Here is a 19,290-nt window from a genome sequence, read left to right on the forward strand (position 1 = left end):
ATTTTTTCCCCCCAATCCCACATTTTCTCTTTTTGTCCTGTCTCCATCCATTTCATTCATGCAAAGAGATTCCAATTTCAAGTAACCAAAGTTATTTCTTCTCTTCTTTAATTAAGAGCTCAGCCTGTTGCTGCAGATTGTTTGTGGTGTGACCTCAGGTTGCCTGTTCCTGCGGGGCTTCCCGTGGTCTGCGGTGGGCTCTGAGGAATTGTCTGAGGGTCACTTTTGTCTTCTCAGTCATTTGTTCCTTTCTTGCAGGCTGCGCAACAAGAGCTGGAGCGTCAGCGCCGATTGGAATGGGAGAGAATTCGCAGGCAGGAGCTCCTCAGTCAGCGGAATAGGGAACAGGAGGAAATTGTCCGGCTGCAAGCGAGGAGGAAGGGTCTGCACCTTGAGCTGGAAGCGCTGGTGAGAGCTTATTACGAGGGGGGCTGGGCCTTTCCCCTCAGTGAGACCACCAAGGCCTGCAGCTGGTGCTTCAGCTGACAAGAGCTCTTTGCGCCTGGGGGAGTCTGAGCAGGTCCCTTGGTGGGAGGCCCCCAAGTACAGCATGATGGAGATTCAGGGTCAGGAATTCTGTGGCATCTGAGGCTTCGCCTTTGCTTTTCACTGATGCCTTTTTGGTTACATGCCAGGATGGGATGAAGGAAATGAGAGGACATTTAACATGGCAAGAGAGCTGTCTTCCAGTACCGGAGGAGGGTCTTGCTCTGTTTAGTGTGGCCCCAGGGGGCAGGCTCAGGGGCAGTGGGAGAAAGTGGTTACGGGTCAGGCCATGTTTGGGGGGCAGTCTGGGGAGCTCCAAAACAAGTCCTCTTCCAGCTTTCACATGGCGACACTCCAGCTCCCAGCTCCCAGCTCCAGGCATTTTTGTGGGCTGACCCTCAGGCCCAAACGTTCCCCTTCCTCACAGACAATCACTCAGTCAAGAAACGTTTATTAAGCACCTCCTATGTGCCAGGCCCTGGGTGAAGGACTGGGAATGCAAAAGCTCAAGGCACTCCCTGCCCTCAAGGAGCTTACGGTCTAATGGGGGAGACAGCAGGCCAATAGATACATTATAATGGGAAGGTGCTGGACTTAAGAGGGCTGGAAGAAGCCTTCCTGTAGGAGGTGGGAGTTTAGATCAAAAGGAAGCCAGAGAGATGAGTGGGCTCTTGTTTGAGGAGCAGCCAGGTGGGGGCCACTGAAGCCTACATCATGGGGGGCGGTGTAAGAAGACTGGGAGGGTAGGAGGGGGCAGGCGATGAAGGGCCTTGAGAGTGCAAGAGAGCATTGTGTATTTGCTCCTGGAGGCCATAGGGAGCCCTTGGAGTTTACGGAGTAGATGGGGGTGGGGGTGTGTGTGGCATGATTGGCTGGGGAGAGACTCGAGCAGTCGTCCAGGTGTGAGGTGATAAGGGAGTGGACCAGGGTGGCAGCACCAGAGGGAGAGGGGAGCGTATTCAGGAGATGCTGCAACAGTGAAATAAATGGGCCTTGGCGCCATATTGAATATGAGGGATGAGAGAGTGTGAGCAGTCATGGATCTCTAGGTTAGGAGCCTCAGGGACTGGGAATTACCCTGTGCAGTCCCAGGGAAGGTCGCAAGGAGTGGGTTGGAGGAAGGAGCGTGAGCTCTGCTTTGGACACGTTGAGCTCAAGATGTCTACTGAATGTGCAGTTGGAAACATCTGAAAGGCAGTTAGAGATGAGAGATTGGAAGTCAGCAGAGAGCCGGGGGCAGGACAGGTAGATCTGAGAATCATCGGCACAGAGATGACCATTAAAGTCATAGAAATTGATGAGATCACCAAGGGAATTGGTCTAGAGGGAGAAGAGAAGGGGACAGGACAGGACCCAGGACAGGAGCTGAAGGACACCCATGGTTAGAGAGCATATAGAGGATCCCGCCGAGGAGACAGAGGAGGAGCGGTCACAGAGGGAGGAGGAGAACCAGGAGAGAGGGTGGCCAGCAGGGTCAGTGGCTGCACAGAGAGAGGTCAGGGAACATGAGGATTGAGAAAAGGCCACGGGATCTGTCTGGTCACTTTGGAGAGAGCAGTTTTGGTGGACGGATGAGGTGGCAGGATTGTAAAGGGTTAAGAAGAGAGCGAGGAAAGAGAGCAGAGGCCCCTAGTGTAGACGGCCTTTTGGTGAGGTTAGCTCCAGAGAGCAGAAGAGAAATAGAACGATAACGGGAGTGGGAGAGAAAAGGGAGGGTTTTTTCAGGATGGAGGAGACCTGGGCAGGGGAAGGAGCCGGTAGAGATGGAGAGACTGAAGATAAGTGAGGGAGGGGAATGGCAGAGAACGTGACCTGCTGGAGGAGGCAGGATGGCAGAGGGGGCGGCCTGCTGGAGGAGGCGGGATGGCAGAGGGGGTGGCCTGCTGGAGGAGGTGGGATGGCAGGGGTCTCTTGTGCCGGCAGAGGGGTCAGCCTTGGTCAGAAGAGAGGCCCCTTGGTCCTGGGAGACAGAGATGACAAAGAGGCTCCCATGGCTTCTTTGGGGTTCCAGCCAAGATCCCGCCTGATCCTCGCCTCCAGCTGAGACTGTGTGTTTGTACCTGGTGTTTGCGCAATGTCTCCTCCTTTAGACCAAGAGCATCTCGAGGGCAAGGACTGTCTTTGACCTTTCTTCATATCCCCAGCGCTTAGCACAATGCTTGGCACACAGTCAGTGCTTAATAAATGTCTATCGCCTGCCTGCCTGACATCCATCAGGTCTGTCACTGGCATTTTCCCCTTTAGCGGCATGATGCTCTTTTCTTCTGGGGAAGGCTCCTAGGACTATTTTCCTGCCCTAACCGTTGGCTCTCTTGGCCTTTGGACAGAATGGCAAACATCTGCAAATCTCAGGGAGGCTCGAAGATGTGCGGCAGAGAAAACAGAGTCGGAGGAGTGAGCTGGAAGTCCTGGACAAGCAGTGTGACCTGGGGGTCCTGGAGATCACGCAGCTTCAGCAACAGCTGCAGGTGACTTGGCCTTGGCGGTGTGGAGGGAGGGGCCCCTGAGCCAGGCCAGTGGCGCTGCTCTTTCAGGCTTCATTCTCGCCTCTGCTTGGGCTGAGTGGCCCACAGTTTGGAAATACGGTTGTTTGCTTTTTTCACAAGGAATCTCAGAACCAGCTCGTCTATCTGGTGCCAGAGAAGCAGCGGTTACAGGACAGGGTTCAGCACCTGCATCCGGACAGCTCAGCCCGTGAGTTTCCTGCCTGGCCCTCCCCAAGGCCCTGCCGCTGTGGGGCAGAGAGGCAGGGCCAGGGCTCTTCCCTCCTTGCCCCTTGACCCTGTGCTCTCCAGCCCTCTCCAGCCCTGCCCTTGGAGGCAGCTCTTCTAGGCTCTGTCCGAGCCCTCAGCCCCAGGCCTTGCTCACTCAGCCTATCTCCTTTTCCCTCCAGCCTGCCCCACGCACCCCCGCAATGAAAAAAGTAAAGTCAAGCCCTCATAAAATGCAGGTGAACCAGCACAGCGATGCCCGTGTGGACTGTGCCCATGACTGTGGCCGTCCACCCAGGGAGCGAGGACTTTTCGTAGCTGGGGTCTGTGCAGTCCCTAGTCCAGGTTCCGGTGGATGGGCAACGAGGGCATTTTGTGCACACACGTCCTCAGGCTCTTTCTTGACTGTCTTAGGGGCGTGGGCCTGGGAGCAGGGGGGTTGTTGGGAGGCTTGAGACCAGGGCACTGAGTGCCCGTGGAATTTGTGGTCTTTTCCAGTGTGATAGGTGCCTCTGAATTACTTTCATTTGTATGTCCCTAATTATCAGTGAGTGAATTGGAGCTGAATGTCCAGCTTGTGTTCTCTGGTCGTTTGTCAGTTGGCTGATAGCTTTTAGGCCCTTAAATTTAAGTAGAATATCAGTGATCTTACCATTATCTGAGAGAGCAGGATGCATTTTTCCCAGCTCACTTTCCCTTCTGGCTTGAGCTGTATTAGTTTTGTTCATGCAAACCCTAAATTGTACAGGGTGGAAATTGTCCATTCTCTCTTCTGTTTTTCTATCCTGGGCTTCATGGTGAATGCTTCTCTCAGCCTAGATTTGAAAGGCCACTGAGGTTTGGTCCTATGCTGTCTGTCTCCATGTCTGGCTTCTAGAAGGAGCCTATCTTGGTCTGGGGCAGGAAGCCTCTGAGTGTTCTGGATGCTGTGCTCCTTCTGCCTGGGCCCAGGTGTCATCTGGCAGGGTGTCATTCCTCTGGGAAGGGCCCCCCTCCCTCTCCCTCCTCTCTCTCTCCCACTCCCTCCTCTCCCTCTCCCCCTCCTTGCTCTCTCCCTCTCTCTCTCTCTCATCCTCTCTCCTTTCTCTCTCGCCCTCTCCCCCTCCCTCCTCTCCCTCTCCCCCTCCTCTCTCTCTCTCCCCCCTCTCTTTTCTGTCTCGCCCTCTCCCCCTCCCTCCTCTCCCTCTCTCTCTCTCTCCCTCTCTCTCTCTCTCTCCCCCCTCTGCCCCTCCCTCCTGTCTCTCCTCCCCTTCCCCCAACCATCGACTCCTTTCTGTGGTGCTCTCAAGGAGGGAGAGAGGAGGACAGGAAGGGAGGCCCAAGTTCTAGTCCCACTTTAAATGCTTACAAGCTGTGTGGTCCTGGATGAATCAGTAAACTTCTCTGGGCCTTAGTTTCCTCCTCTGTAAAATAGGCTGAGACTAGCTCCTGCCTCATAGGATTGACGAGACGATATGTGAGTGCTTTGCTGCCCTCACGGCTCTCCAGAATTTCCAGTTAACATTCCCATTGACTTCCACGGCTGTGTGTGGGCTGCTCAGAGCTCCAGAGTTGGCCCCAACAAGCTGGGCTTGCAAGAGCTCTGCCTTGAGACCCGTGCTGTCTGACCCAGGGTTTGTCCTGTCTTGTGGACTGTCTTTGACCTCTTTTTGTATCCCTAGCACTTTGCACAGTGTGTGGCACATAGTAGGTGCTTAATAAATGTTTTGGGATTTTTGTTTTTTGTTTTTTTTGGAGGCAGTTGGGGTTAAGTGACTCGCTCAAAGTCACACAGATAGTGAGTATCCGAGATTGGTCTTCCTGACTCCCCAGGCTGGTGCTTTATCCACTGCACCACCTAGCTGCCCCTTTACCAACGTCAGAGAAGGTCCCTCTTGGGCCCTGCCTGCATTTCCTTCCCACGTAATACATGTCTTCACAGGCGTGTTGTGCCCCAGGTGGCACCAGAGCCAGCTCCTGCCTGCCAGCTGCCATCCAGGGCCCACACCCTCTATGTGCTGGGCACTGTACTAGCCCCTTACAGATAAGGTGCTGTTATTACATCTCATTTATGTATAAGGAAACAGGCAGGCAGAGGTCCGATGACTTGCTCAGGGCTACCAGCTGGGAAGTGTCCGAGACCGGATTTGTACTCAGGCCCAGCACTTTTAATGGTGATGACCCTGGCAGCCCCTCGCTCTCCCTCGTCAGGGCCCCACTCGAGCGCCACAGGCTCATGGGGCCTCTGACGCCGGTGATTCCATGTGGGTACGTGTGTGTTTCAGATCTGGGAATCGATGCTGTTCACAAGAAATCCCTGGAGAAGGAGGGTCTCTGCCAAAGGCTGAAGGAGCAGCTGGACGCCCTGGAGAGAGAGACAGCTGCCAAGCTGTCTGAGATGGACGCCTTCAACAGTGAGCTGAAGGTGAGCCCCGTGGAGGGCTCCAGGCCCTCAGGGCTGGCTCTGCATGCTCAGGTCGGGCTCATCGCCTTTACCCCTTTGGTGCTGCGGTCTCATCCAGAGGCTTTTGGAGCAGGACCTCGGCCCCCCAACTCGGCCAAGGCTGGCCGGGGTGAAGGGAAGGGGGTGCTGGGGCAGCTGTGGCGAGTCCCATCCTTGTGCCGGATAGATTTCAGTGATTGTGGCCCCGGAGTCCCGTGTGACCGAGTGGCAATGGCTGGCGGCCCCGGCCTTCTCTGCATGAGCCGTGCCTGGAGAACGTGGCCCGTGCAGGTAGAGGCTGACCGCCACATCCGTGCCGACGCCCCACTTGTGCTTAGAGGGTGCCCCCCGACGTAGGGGGTAGCCCTGGCTCCATCGCATGGCAGTGGAGCCCAGAGCCTGCTTTTCTGATGGCTGCCCCCCAGGGAGCGGCCAGAGGACCGTGGGGGGACATGCATGAGTGCAGAGAGAAGATGGGACCGACGTGCCGTGCTGGGCCGGGCCGGGTTAATTGGGCTTTTTGTCTGCCTTATCTTTCAGTGTGTGACTGTGGATGACGCTATGCTGCGGTGCCTTTTCTCCCTGCTCAGCTGTCTCCACCACCTCTTCCTCTTACTTAAGGTTACTCTCCCACCTTGGGCTCGCTTTCTGGGAGTGACGTCTCGGCTCTCTCTGCCTTCCCCTGCCGCACAAACCATGTGGACCTTTTTTCTTTCTGCTCGCTTTCCTAGCCTTCTGCTCTCTGACTGGCCATGCCCGAAGCTAGAGACACGGTCCTCTGGCTTCCCTTTCTCTTCGGGAGGCCAAACCCTCTGCTGCTCCCAGCTCCCCGCCTCTTGGGGGGCTGAGAAGGGAATGGGCTGAGCCCACGTTCATGGGAGCTGGTGTCGGGGGTGAGTCAGTGTTTGAGCAGAAAGCAGGGTCTGGGAACCAGGCCTCCAGGGGCAGAGTGTTTGGTTTGTCAGGTAAGACAAAGACATGGGGTTAGGGGCTCTGAGGGGCTCTGGGCTGCCTTGTCCTGGCAGGAGCCTTTGGCTCCTTTCCCCCTTCCTGTTGACAGCCTCTCTCCTGCCTCTGCCCCTGGCCCTGCACCCCAGCTCTCTGCCAGGCCTGAACGTCCTCCTCCCTCCCCCCTCATCCCAGTTCCAGGGCCCTTCCACTAGGCGGCCTTTCCCTAAACCCTGGTTTTTAGTTAATGAGTGCCAAGTGAGAGGCGGTCCCTGACTCCGAGGGGCATTTCTTCTGATGAGGAGCATTTGGACCACGACGTCCCAGGGGCTCTGGCGGCCAATTGCCCACAGCAGGGGCCGAGGCAGACGGTGGCCAGGGGACAGAAGTGCAGTTGGCTGCTGGGCAGGCCCACAGTGGGCGAGTGCGTCCTCCTTCCTCCCTAGTCCTGTACACTTTGCAGGTCATTCACTGTGTGCCCCTCAAACAGAAACCCCTGGAGGGGAGGAGCCGTTGGCTTGCCTGTCAGTCAGAGGAGAGGCAGAGGTCGGCATCTCTCAAGCCCTTGCCAGCCCTGGGCTACTCAGGCCTCCTTGTAGTTCTGTCCTGCTGTCTGCTGCCTTTTGGGGGATGGGGGAGGAAGCACCTTTTATGGGCCAGTTCTAGTCAACCACCCGAGGTCACTGAGCCCAGCACCCAGTGAAAATGCTGGCCTCTCCGTGTCCTGGCTCCTCAGCCAATTTTGACATGCTGGTGTCCCTTTCCACTACTCTGCTCCTCCTTTTTCCTCTGTGGGACCCCCCGCCCCATCCTGTGCTCTCCTGGTGCATCTCTCAGCTCCACTCTCTCGTCTGACCCTCCCTCCTTCAGAGCTCCACCCACCTTCCTGGGCACATCGCTCACCCCTGCCGATATGTAAAACAGGTCGGTCATTGGTTTTATGCCTGGCACATGTCCTTGGGGATGTGCTGAAAATTAAATTGTACCTGCCTTCGAAGAGCTTACATTCTGCAGGGAGAACCACACGTCTGCTAAAATCAGTGCAAAGAGAGGGAGTTACCTGAGGGGGCTGTTTGGAGGTGCCCTGAGGTGCGTTGTGAAGGAGCTCATTGGGGAACGTGAGAAAGGACTCCTTCCAGCTTGCACCGAGGCATAGAGGCAGAGGCTCAGGGCTGTGTGTGGGTCGGGAGCTGGTCTGGTCAGCAGGAGCCCTCTCAGGGCTCGGACCTGTCTCCGCCACAGCTGTGTAGGTAGCGGATGGGAGGGGGAGTACTCGCATGCAGGAGACCAGCCAGGAAGCTCTCATGAGCTGTCCCAGGGGCAGGGGACAGCCGTGGGAGAGGGCATAAGGACACCCCTGCGGCAGATGCTGGCTCAATGATCTGAGTGTTTCTGGGTCTGTGGCCCCCCTCTCCTGGTAGCCTGCCCCAGCGCCTGCCCAGAGGAGGGAGCAGGAGTCCTGGTGGATCTGCTTATTTCCCGACATGGGCTCGTTAAAGGTTTCTCATGCTTCTCTGTGCTTTGTATTTCCTTGTTTCTTCTGAATTTGTAGTAATATATCATTTCCTGATCAGTGGGCGCCCACTGTGTCTCCACCAAAATGCTGCCTGTGTGCATGTTGTGTATGTGTGTGCATGCATGTGCATGTGTGTGCATGCGTGTGGTTCATCCAAGGGGCCTGTGCTGCAGTCCTTGAGCCCTTGGGATCTGTGTCCCGTCACAAGCCTCTGGTCTAGCATCAGTCCAGATCGTGGGAGATGCCTTCTTCCAGGCATGAGGCTTCTGTGCTCTGTCCAAGAGCTCTGGGTCCTACTGATGCTTGCCAGCTTTCACCAGATGAGGGCCCGACTGCCGAGGTCAGCGAGGAGAGTGGAGCAGGCCTCTCCTAGACCCACGATGGCCCGACTCTCTTTCATTTCTGAGGGGTCTTGGGCCCCTCCAGCAGACCAGGCTACAGACTGGCTAGCCAGAAAGAGGGCGGGGGGCCACGAAGGACCGCAGAACAGCCATCAGCCATGACAGATAGCACCTTCAGGCATTCTCCAGGATGTTCTCGAAGCCTGGGAGAAGATCAAAGATTCCCCTCCCCCATGGGGCTGTATTGGCACTCTCGCAGCAAGGGAACTGGACAGGGGAGGGCTTGCCAGGCAGAGAGCCCCCAAGGGAAGTTGGGCAGCCACGGCGCGGCTCTCAGCGGGTCGGCCTGCTGACCCTGAGGATAGAAGGGGAGGGAAGGAAGCTAGATGGTGCATCAGGCTGGTGAGAGTCGATGTCTCCAGCGGTCAGCAGGAGGCTTCTGAAGCTTGTCCCAGGGATAGATCCTTGATCGTACTAAGCTGTTGCAGGGACTTCAAGACCAGGCTGACTTTGGACAGCTGTATTTTATAGGAAGACATAGGCTCCTTCTCAAAGGAATCTCTTTGGCTTCCCATTTCTGAGGTCACAAGAGGGGAGATATAGACCAGGTGGGAAACTTAGAGGTGCAGAAAATCCCTGTCTCTTTGGGGAACCGTGGGAACACACTGCCCCAGGACAAGGGAATGATTAGGGCAGAGAGACTGGGTCAGAAAAATCCATTTTTCTAAATTCTTAAGAAGCAGGAGAGCAGGGCAAAGGGGGCCTCTGGGCCCGTGGATGGCCATGGACTGGGACAGTCAGCGGCCCTTAGCATGGCCTTTTCCATTTTAATTGGCCCTGGGTTCCTCCATCTTTTGGACCCATCTGACCACTGAGTTGGTAAGGCATGAGGACAATTGACTTGATTCCCGCTTTTAGGGTTGGCTGACTTAGGTGGGTGTTGGGAGTTCATTTAGAGAATCCACCCCAAACGTTCATGTGGACTTCTTGTGCCACCCTGGGGCAGAGCCTCCAAAGCACGCAGTGGTCTGGTCAGCCGCACTCAGAGCTGTTGAAGCTTGACTCTAGCATGGTGATGCCCTTTGGGTCCTCTTCGAGAACCAAGGACTCTACCACCACAAGGGGGTTCATTGCTGCATGGAAGATGTTGGATCTTTTTTCATTCCCCAGAATTATTCTTTTTTGGTCCTGCTGAATTCACATGATTTGGCTTCATTCTATTTGACCACTTAAATCCCTTTTAAGAATGTTGCCTTTGGGGCAGCAAGGTGGTACAGTGAATAGAGCACCAGCCCTGGAGTCAGGAAGACCTGAGTTCAAATCTGGCCTCAGATACTGGACACTTACTAGCTGTGTGACCCTGGGCAAGTCACTTAACCCCATTGCTTTGCCCCCCCCCCCAAAAAAAAGTTGCCTTTAGAAAAGATGCTGTATGCTTTTCTTTTTATTAAGAAAGCTCCAAAAACAAAACTTTGTATTGACCAGATTCTTTTTAACAGGTTTTTTGGTCTTTACATCATGTAGATTTTCCCCAGCAACCCTTTCCCTTCACCCTCCCAGAGAGCTGTCCCTTATGACAAAGAATTGTTAGAGAGAGATGAGGAGAAGAGCAGAGGGAAAAACCCCCAGTATGTCCCACGCCAGCCTCCCCGAGGCCTGCTGCCATGGACGGTGCCCCACTCTCGGCATGCTCTTATTTCTGGTTAAATTTGTTCCTAGCTGTCTCACAGCAATGTTGAGTATGTTCTCTTAAAAGCGACAGGAGACACCCACAGTAACTTAATGTAGAAGTGGAGAGGCTACCTCAAGGGACAGAACCGAGTGGGGGTTATGCCCAGAAAGGTCTTGGCAGACCAGAGCTTCGGGCTGAATCCAGAAGGATGACGTTGTGAGTGAGAAATAGGGGCAGCTAGGTGGCACAGTGGATAGAGCGCTGGAGTCAGGAAGACCTGAGTTCAAATGTGGCTTCAGACACGTGATACTCACTAGCTGTGTGACCTTGGGCAAGTCACTTAATCCTAATTGCCTTGCCCCCCCCCAAAAAAAAAGAGAGAGTGAGAGTTTTACAGTCAGTCTGTACAAAAAAGAACCCAGGGGCGAGTGAACCTCATCCTCAGCTGCCACGTTGAGAGTGGCATGACCTCCCTGGGCAGGCAGCAGAGGCGCTTCTCTCTGTCCTCTCCTCTGCTCTCTGGGCACCAACCTGGTGAGCGGCCAGAGGAGGGTTGATCGGAGGAGCCGCTGCTCCTGTTGCAGCGTGGCGGGCGGGAGAGAGGTGTGGAACACAAGGCCAGGCTGCGCAGGCTGTTGAGAAGAGGGTGAGAGGGAAGGAAATGCCAGCAGCAAGTGTAGACAGCTTTTTGCAGTAGTTTGGCTGAGAAAGGGAGGAGAGATGGAAGGGATGCTGAGTCTCATGGCCCAGGCGTTTTCAGGACAGAGAGCTTGGAGCGTGTTTAAAGGCTGAAGGGAAGAAGCCAACTGATGGGAAAATGTCGCCAATTTGAGGATGCTGTGTGCTGGGGCCAGAGATGACCTTGGCAGGGAGAAAGGCGAGCTCATCTTGAGAGGCTGGGCACTCTCTGCTGAGGAGGGGGAGGTTTGGCCCATCTGCTCTAGGGAGCGAGAGTGGGAAGGACTGTCAGAGAACAGCCGTGTGTCATGGAGCCAAGCGGCCAAGCTCCTCCAGGGGAGGGCAGGGACCGGGCACTTAGGTTTATTGATTGATGGGCTGTTCCCCGGGGAGAAGCGGAGGATTTGAGGGACAGTCCTGGCTGAAGTTGTCAGGGTCACTTCTGGGTACTAGTTTCTGAAAGGAACTGTGGTGGACTTTGCTACATCTTGAATGTTCTGTCCAAGGGCAGCATCAGTGGGATCAGGGCCGTGATGGAATTCTCTGTGCAGCTTTCCTGGATACACGTCTAATACCAACTGCTTAAGCTGTTTGGAATCGATAAATCCCCACGTCTGGAAAGACACACGTGTGCCTGAAGCTGGCGGCGGCTCTGCCTTCTGTCTGTGTACACGTGGGGGTCCACGTTTGCCAGTTCTTTGTACCTCTTTCACTTGCTAGCCGCCGGGCTCCTTTGTTCTGGAATACATCCAGACTCGCTGCGTCTTCTCTCGTGTGGAAAAGCATGAGAACAGGCCATCCTCCTTTTGTCTCTTCCTCTCCTTTTCAGATGTTATTTCCCGAACAAGAGGAACACATTTATCCCGTGGCCAAGCATAAGCCAAGTCAGACTGTGTTAGCGATCCCGCGCATACGTGTCGGGAGCACGTTCCCGGGGGGGGGGGGGGGGGGGGGGGGGTTCGGGAAAAGCCCCCATGCAGAAAAGAGGATACAGTCATTGTGCAAAGCATGCGCTCCTCTTCCAGAGGTACTGTCGCCTGAGGCCTTGGGTTCAGAATCTTCAGAGATTGTTCTTTGACTGCGATCAGGACGAGTCAGGAGCTTCTGAGCGGGCCCCTCTTGTGTTGCCTGATGTGATCCGCTGTGGTGTCGCTGATCTCTGATCCTGGGATCCTCTTCGTGGTTGTTCCCCTCTGGAGCGGTTTGGGGGCAGCACATTTGCTCGTTGTCTCTTCGGGCTGTTTCTGTGCGCTGGTCATTGTCTACTCGGGCAGACACTCTTGATTTTTGTTTGGGTGTTCTTCCTTAATGATGCTAGGGGTTTCCTCAGAGATTGGATACACCATTGGGCTGAATCGACACCAGTCAGCATAAAAATTAACTGAAACAATATCTGCATTGTTCAAAATTTCATCTCAATTTCCGCTATCAAGACTTGCTATTTCACCTGTTACTGGAGTAAAAATCCAAGGTACCAAAAGAAGCAGGGAGCATCAGAGGTCCGGGGAGGGCAGGAAGATGGCAGCTTTCATCGTAGCGGCTGGGTGTCAGGCAGGGAGGGGCAGGGGCGGTGCCCACGCTCTGGGGGGAGGAGGAGAAGGAGCAGGAAGTCGTGGCTGCTCCTCGGGCGGCTGTGGCGCCTTGTCCGCTTGACCCAGGGCTCCAGCAACTAACCCCAGCATCCTTTCCTAACTAACTCTTTCTTGGGTTGAGGTAGAAGAGGTCAGAGAGTGAAGCTGGGTTAGGGGATCGCGGCCTGAGAAAGTACTGAGGGGCTGGAGCTGAGAACAGGTCTGGGTGGGGCAGGGCTTGAGGAGAGCGGCAATGTGGAAAATGGAGTGAGGACGGGCGGTGGGGTCGTGGAGAGACCCGGCGTGGGGCTGAGGAGTCGGGACCGGCAGAGCTGGCAGGGAGTACTGATGGGGTCCTCCTGGGAGAGGACGGAGAGGAGGGGATGTGGCGGGGCATGGGGATGCGTCCTAGGAGAATGGAGCGGGCTGCAACGAGGTGTCTTGAGTTTGTCCTCAGAGGGCCAATCTCCAGAGGAATTGTGGTTGCTTATTAGTTTTGAGTCGCATCCAGCTCTTTGTGACCCCTTTTGGGGTTTTCTTGGCAAAGGCACTGCAGTGGTTTGCCGTTCCCTTCTCCAGCTCATTTTACACATGAGAAAACGGAGTCAAACAGGGCAAAGTGACTTGCCCGGGGTCACACAGCTGTCTGAGGCCGGATTTGGACTCGGGAAGATGAGTCTCCATGACTCTAGGCCCAGCGCTCCGTGCACTGTGGCGCCCTGTAGCTATCCTATTAGAGACAGGTTCCTCTTTGGTGTCTTTAGTATAGGGGCTCCCCCACGCTGGGATCTTCAGGCAGAGGTTGGTACATACAATGTGGAGACAACTCTTGTCAGGAGCCGGTTAGATAAGACTTTCTGAGGGCAGATGGTTGATAAGACAGGCTGCATAGTTGGACCAGGACTGAGAAAAGGTGGTTGAGTGAGTTTGTAGTTGTCCCAGATCAGCATGATGCCTGGAGAAAGCAATTTCAGTGGTGTGGGCTGGGAGGGGGGGAATGTGGACCAGTGGGTGCTTCAGAAGCTGGAGAGTGTCCAGGAGAAATTGTAGAACCTGGCCGTGTTTAGTCTTGAGAGAGAGAGTGTGTGTCAGTGTTTGTGTGTGTGTATGTTGAGAGTGATGACCAAGCTCTGCCGTGGAGGAGCTGGGATTGTCCGTCCCGCTCGCTGTCACTCTTTGTCAGGGACGCTTTAGTGGTCTGCTGGGGGTGAAAGGGGATGTCTTCCAAAGGCCCTTCTAGGGCTGACATTCCAAGACTCCAGGAAGCTCCTTCTGCACTTAATTGACCTCTAGTGAATTGGTGGTCAGATACACACAGTGGGAAAATCCAGGTTGCTGGCTGACAACCTACTTCCCACCCAAAGACACGACCAGAAGGCAATTGGTCTCCAGCTTTTAAAAACGGGCTCTGGCAGACTTCTTGGGGACCCAGATTCTCCCCTTTCCTAGCTTTCACAGGGGCTAAAACGATGGCAGTCCCACCGTTGTTCCCACCTGTGGGAAGCAGCCGTGTCTCCAGGCGCCACCTGGCCACGGGATGGGATGGAACCGCTGTGGTAGAGGTCCGGGTTCACACTATTCCAGTCTCTTGACTTTTCCTTCTTATTCCTCAGGAGCTGAGAGAAAACTACAGCACGCAGCAGCTGGCCCTCGAGCAGCTCAATCTGATCAAACGGGAGAAGCTGAGAGAGATCGAAAGGAAGAGGGCCGAGGCGGCCCAGAAGAAGAAACTGGAGGAGGAGGCGGCCACCAGGTGAGGCGGGCCGCGGGCCTTCTGTCCCTGGCCAGGCACTCTAGGCTCCCCTCTCCGCCCTGGAGCAGCGCTGGGGGCCCTGGGCTCCTCTCCCGCAGGGTTGGCCAGGCCCTCTCACGCCTCCCTCCCAAGACTGAGGATTGAATGGGCCCCTAAGCCGAGAAGCGTTCACTCCTCGCTTTCTGTTTGGACGTTGAGAAGGCCGGTCAGTGGGCCTTGAGCTGCACACCATACACAGCACAGTTGTGGAAGCTCCTGAGAGAAAGCCTGCTTGTGTTTGGCAGGATCCTCAAGACCCGGCCTAGTTGCCGGCCCAGCACAGGCCCTGGGGAAGGGTCTCCTGGTCCGTGGCCTCACACAGGGGAGGGCCAGATTGGTAGGGCCGCCATGGCTTAGTGGCCACAAATGACTGTCGATCTGGGCACCACTGGCGTTGGATCCTAGTGTCTTCTTCCTTGGGGTCAGAAGGTCAGAAATGACCCCTCAGGGAGGCTCTCCCAGAACCCTAGCCTCCCCAGACAGAAAGCGTCCAGAAGAATATGTGTGTCTGTGGAGAAATGCCAGAGCCGGTTAGCCTCACGCCCTCTCCCAAAGGGAGAGGCTGTTCGCTCTGGGCCTGCCCGAGGTTCCCACCGCGGCTGGGTCCTGCCATTGCTCAGGTCACGGGTCCTCCCAGCAAGACGAGACTCCTCTCTAGAGAGAAGTGAAAAGAGGCGGTGGGAGCACCCAGCCACCCTGCCCCGGCCCCATGTCCGGTCACCTGGGAGAGGGCCTGCCCTCCTTGGCAGGAAGGGTGTTGGGAGGTGTGTTTCTGGGCAGCAGGCGAGGGCCCGGATGTGAGGAGCCAGGGGAGATGTGCGGGAGGGAAGGCCCTTTGCCGGCCCCTGGGCTGAGGCGAGGAGGGTTTCTTGGGAAGGAATTGGCATTGGCTGCTTGGAAGAGAGGCAGGGGGCCCTGCCTGGGCCCAGGACCCAAAGGGCTTTGTGTCGTCCTGTTGTCTGGGGTGGTGGGGCCGGGGACCTGGCTCAGGGAGGAACACACTGTCCTCTTCATCTTTGAAGGAAGGCAAAGCAAGGGAAAGAAAACCTCTGGCGGGAAAACCTGAAGAAGGAGGAAGAGGAGAAACAAAAGCGCCTCGTGGAAGAGAAAATGCGACAAGAACTGCTGAGCACTGAGAACACACCGCTTGAGGCTGAGGACGGGGGTAAGGGGGGGAGGCCGCAATCTGCCAGCTTTTGCTCGCACTTGAACCCTGGCTCTCTCCAGAGGATGGAGGCAGCGAGGGCTGAAAGCCTTCCTCTCCCCCAGGGGAGGCTCTCGGTGCCTCTGAGCCCAGGAGCCCAGCCAGCTGGGTGAACTACAAGGCCTTGTACACCTTTGAAGCCCGTAGTCATGATGAAATGAGCTTCGGTGCCGGAGACATCGTGCAGGTAGGGAGAGTGGCCCCCCTCCCCGCTTAGCCCTCCTCCAGGCTGCTGATGGAGGCTCCCCTGCAGCGGCTGCAGCCAGCGGCCCCTCCATGACATCCCTGGGACCGAGGATGGTTGTGTGCAACACCCCAGCCGCTCCCTTCTCTCTCTAGGTGGATGAAAAAACCACAGGAGAACCTGGCTGGCTCTATGGCCGTTTTCAAGGCCGCTGTGGCTGGTTCCCAGGAAACTATGTTGAAAAGGCGTCACCTGGCGAAAAGCTGGTGTCCCCCAAGAAGGCCTTGCTGCCACCTGTGGCTTCTCTGTCGACTACCTCGTCAGCTCCTCCAGAGTAAGTCTGGAGCTGGGGCTCTCCTGAGTCTCCTGGGCGACGGCAGTCCCCGGGCCCGGGCTTAGCTGTATGCCTGTGCCCCTCCCCCCGCAGATCCCGTCCTTCAGGACAGCCCGCAGCAGAGACCGATTACCAGAACGTCCCCTTCTCTGCCCTCACTGCGAATGCCAGCTGGCAGAAGAAGTCCGCTTTCACTCGCACCATGTCCCCCGGATCTGCATCTCCCGTTCACGGACAGGTGTGTGGGCCTGCATTGTGTCTCTGGGCTTCTCCGACTCTTCTCCTCCCCCATCCTAGGACGTGGTTGGGGCAGAGCAAGCTCTGTTGGGGGAGAGTGGGGGCGGGGGAGGGATGGTTTCAGGGCATAGATGCTCCACTGGGAACAGGAGCCACATGGCCACTGGTGCTCCAGGCTTTGTGGTAAAGGGGCTGGGGGGCTGGGCCTTTGTTCTGTCTCAGTAGGTTTTAAGCACAAAATGCATTTTTTACACTTCAGTCAAAAGTAGTCATTTCCCTGGGGTGCCTTTTGCATGTAGTGATATGGTTGCCTCAGTTTCTTCCCCTGTAAAATGAGTTGGTTAGAGTAGGCCTTCCAGCTCTGATATTCAGCGGTCTGTGTTCTGAACATTGACAGAGACTTAGCAGGCCACATGACCTCTAGGGGATATGAACAGGTCTTGGGAGGTCACTGGCTTCAGGGGCTGCCAGGTAAGGAAACACCAGCACCTTTGACCTACAGTCTCAGAGCTGCCTCGGGGCAGTAAAGGTGCTTGTCCTCTCAGTGACTTGGTCTGGGTCACTCAGACAGTAGCCACCAGAGGCAAGACTTGAACCCAGGTCTTCTGCCTTTGAGGTCAGCTGTCTCTCCTCTGTGCCATGCTGCCTCTGTACATGACAAGAATTCACTGACACCCTAAATAGACTTGCTCCACAACCCTCCCCATAATGCTGGGCTTATTTTGGTCACTGAATCACCCCTGGCCAACAGACTCCACATGCCTCTGCACACCCACCTCTGCTGCCCCACCTGGCAGGGAGTGTCTCCTCTTCATTGGCCAGTGGGTCACCACTGCGCAGCTGGGTGACCCTCTGGGTCTGCCTTCCCCAGGGACAGACGGTAGAAAACCTAAAGGCACAGGCACTCTGTTCTTGGACGGCCAAGAAGGAGAACCACCTGAATTTCTCCAAGCATGACGTCATCACGGTTCTGGAGCAGCAGGAGAACTGGTGGTTTGGGTCGGTGCATGGAGGCAGGGGGTGGTTCCCCAAGTCCTATGTCAAGATCATCGCGGGGCCGGAAACCAGGAAGGAAGAGTGAGTATCCACGTCCAGGCCAACAGGAGCCCTGCCTGCCCTTTCTTGGGACCCTTCTCCAAGCCCAGCAGATGTGTCTGCCTTTCAGGAGGGCCTGGTACTTGTCAGGGGAGAGGCTAGAGGCTGCTCTGCTGTGTCGAGTTCCCCTGGGGTCTTCTGCCCTGGGCTTTTTGGGCCCTGGCTTTGCTGTCCACCCAGGTCTGGGGTTGGAGCAGACTCTGAGTCTCAGCTTTCTTATCCATCTCACATTTAATAGTAATAATAATGATGGCTAGTATGATACAGTGCTTCAGGATCCCATTTCATTCTCACAGCCACCCTGGGAGCTAGGGGTGATCCCCATTTTATAGATGAACCAACTGAAACTGAAGGAGGGGGCCACACAGCTAGTGAGTGTCTGAGGCTGGATTTGAACTCAGCTCTTTCTGACTCCCCTGCTCTACCTTCCCTGTCACGCCTTTAGAAAAGCCAAGGTCACGTTACTGAACTGACACAAGATGGAGGATAAGGAGCAGTTTATCCTGAGGAATAGCTGCAAGAGAGAGTGGAGGCACATAGGAAGAGAAGAGGGGGTGTAGGGAGGTGATTGGAGCCGAGCCACTGAGATCAGTGGGCACCAGTCCCGGGAGGGGGAGCGGCGTGGAAGAGAGCTGTGGGTTGTTGGGTTTTTGGTTTTTGTTTTTTTTTTTTGAGGGAATGGGGAGTATCCAATTGAGTTGGAGCACAGAGCACAGGAAGGGGAGGCCTGGGACAATTAACATTTGTGTAGCACCTACTGTGTGCCAGGTACTGTGCTAAGTGCTTTGCAGTTATCATTTCACTGGATCCTCACAACCATCCTGGGAGCTAGGGGCTGTTAGGATCCCCATTTTACGGGTGAGGACACTGGGGCAGACAGGTCCAGTGATTTGCCAAGGTCACCCAGCTACGAGTGTTTTAAGCCAGATCTGAACTCAGGGCTCTGTGTCCTTTGGCATGTCCATGAGATGTCTGTGCCCTGGACACGTCAGTTGCAGCTAGGTGGTCACGTACCTTAGGTTTAAATGAGTCATAGACTTGTCGTGTCCCTGGCATTCAGCCCAGTGCCCAGAGCACACAGTAGGTGCTCAATCAGTGTTGACTAACATTTATGCAGTGCTGACTGGGTACCAGGTACAGTGCACTAGGGACCTTTGTTGGCTGCAGGAAGCTCAGAACAGGGTTTTCATGGAGCAGCAGTAGCAGTAATGAGAGGGGTGCGGAAGCTATGGCCATCGATAACAAGAGTCTGGGGCCTGAGAGATGTGGCTCAGCAGCGGTCATGGGGCTGTTCTTGGGATGGTTGAAGACAGAGAAAGCTGGGGGCCAGATGAGAGTACTGACAGATTGGGAACGAGATGGAGGGCCAGACAGACCCCGTGGAAACAAAGGAATGAATGAATGAACAAGTGGAAGAATAAATGAGGAAATGAATGAAGAAATGACTAGTGAGGGGCAGCTAGGTGGTGCAGTGGATAGAGCACCGGCCCTGAAGTCAGGAGGACCTGAGTTCAAATCTGGCCTCAGACCAAACAGTTGACACTTAACTAGCTGTGTGACCCTGGGCAAGTCACTTAACCCCAATTGCCTAAAAAAAGAGAAAGAAAGAAAGAAATGACTGAGTGAATGAATGAATGAATGAACAAGTGAACAAATGAATGAACTGATGAATGAGGAAATGAATGAGTGAATAAATGAATGACTGAACAAACAAGCGAATGAGTGAGTGAATGAATGAGTGAATGAATGAATAAGCAAATGAAGGAATAAATAAACAGATGAATGAGTGAATGAATAAACAGAAAAATGAATAACTGAGTGAATGAATGAATGAACAAGTAAGCAAATAAATGAACGAATGAATTGATGAATGAGCAAATGAATAAACGAATGCACAAGTAAATAAATGAACAAATGAGTGAATTACCAAAGGAGTGACTGAGTGAATAAATGAATGAGTGAATAAATGAACGAGCGAATGAATGAATAAGCAAATGAAGGAATGAATAAATGAACAGATGAATGATTGAGTGAATGAATAAACAGAAAAATGAATGGATAACTAAAAGAATGAATGAACAAACAAATGAGCGAGTGAA

At 54.9% G+C, this 19,290-nt stretch overlaps 1 protein-coding gene across 6 annotated transcripts in view; it reads left to right on the forward strand.

The window, feature by feature from the left end:
* Nucleotides 1-19,290, forward strand: part of ITSN2 (intersectin 2) — a 105,481-nt gene that overhangs the window by 52,271 nt on the left and 33,920 nt on the right. For all 6 annotated transcript variants that reach the window (XM_027858014.1, XM_027858012.1, XM_027858016.1 and 3 more), the window contains 10 exons: nt 259-408; nt 2,814-2,954; nt 3,093-3,180; nt 5,462-5,601; nt 13,959-14,098; nt 15,160-15,302; nt 15,407-15,528; nt 15,681-15,859; nt 15,953-16,097; nt 16,968-17,173. In XM_027858014.1, coding sequence (XP_027713815.1) covers nt 259-408; nt 2,814-2,954; nt 3,093-3,180; nt 5,462-5,601; nt 13,959-14,098; nt 15,160-15,302; nt 15,407-15,528; nt 15,681-15,859; nt 15,953-16,097; nt 16,968-17,173 — 1,454 coding nt within the window. The remainder of the gene's footprint in view (nt 1-258; nt 409-2,813; nt 2,955-3,092; nt 3,181-5,461; nt 5,602-13,958; nt 14,099-15,159; nt 15,303-15,406; nt 15,529-15,680; nt 15,860-15,952; nt 16,098-16,967; nt 17,174-19,290) is intronic.

Source organism: Vombatus ursinus, unplaced genomic scaffold, assembly GCF_900497805.2.
Source record: "Vombatus ursinus unplaced genomic scaffold, bare-nosed wombat genome assembly UNPS02012622.1, whole genome shotgun sequence".
NCBI classification, from domain to species: Eukaryota; Metazoa; Chordata; class Mammalia; order Diprotodontia; family Vombatidae; genus Vombatus; species Vombatus ursinus.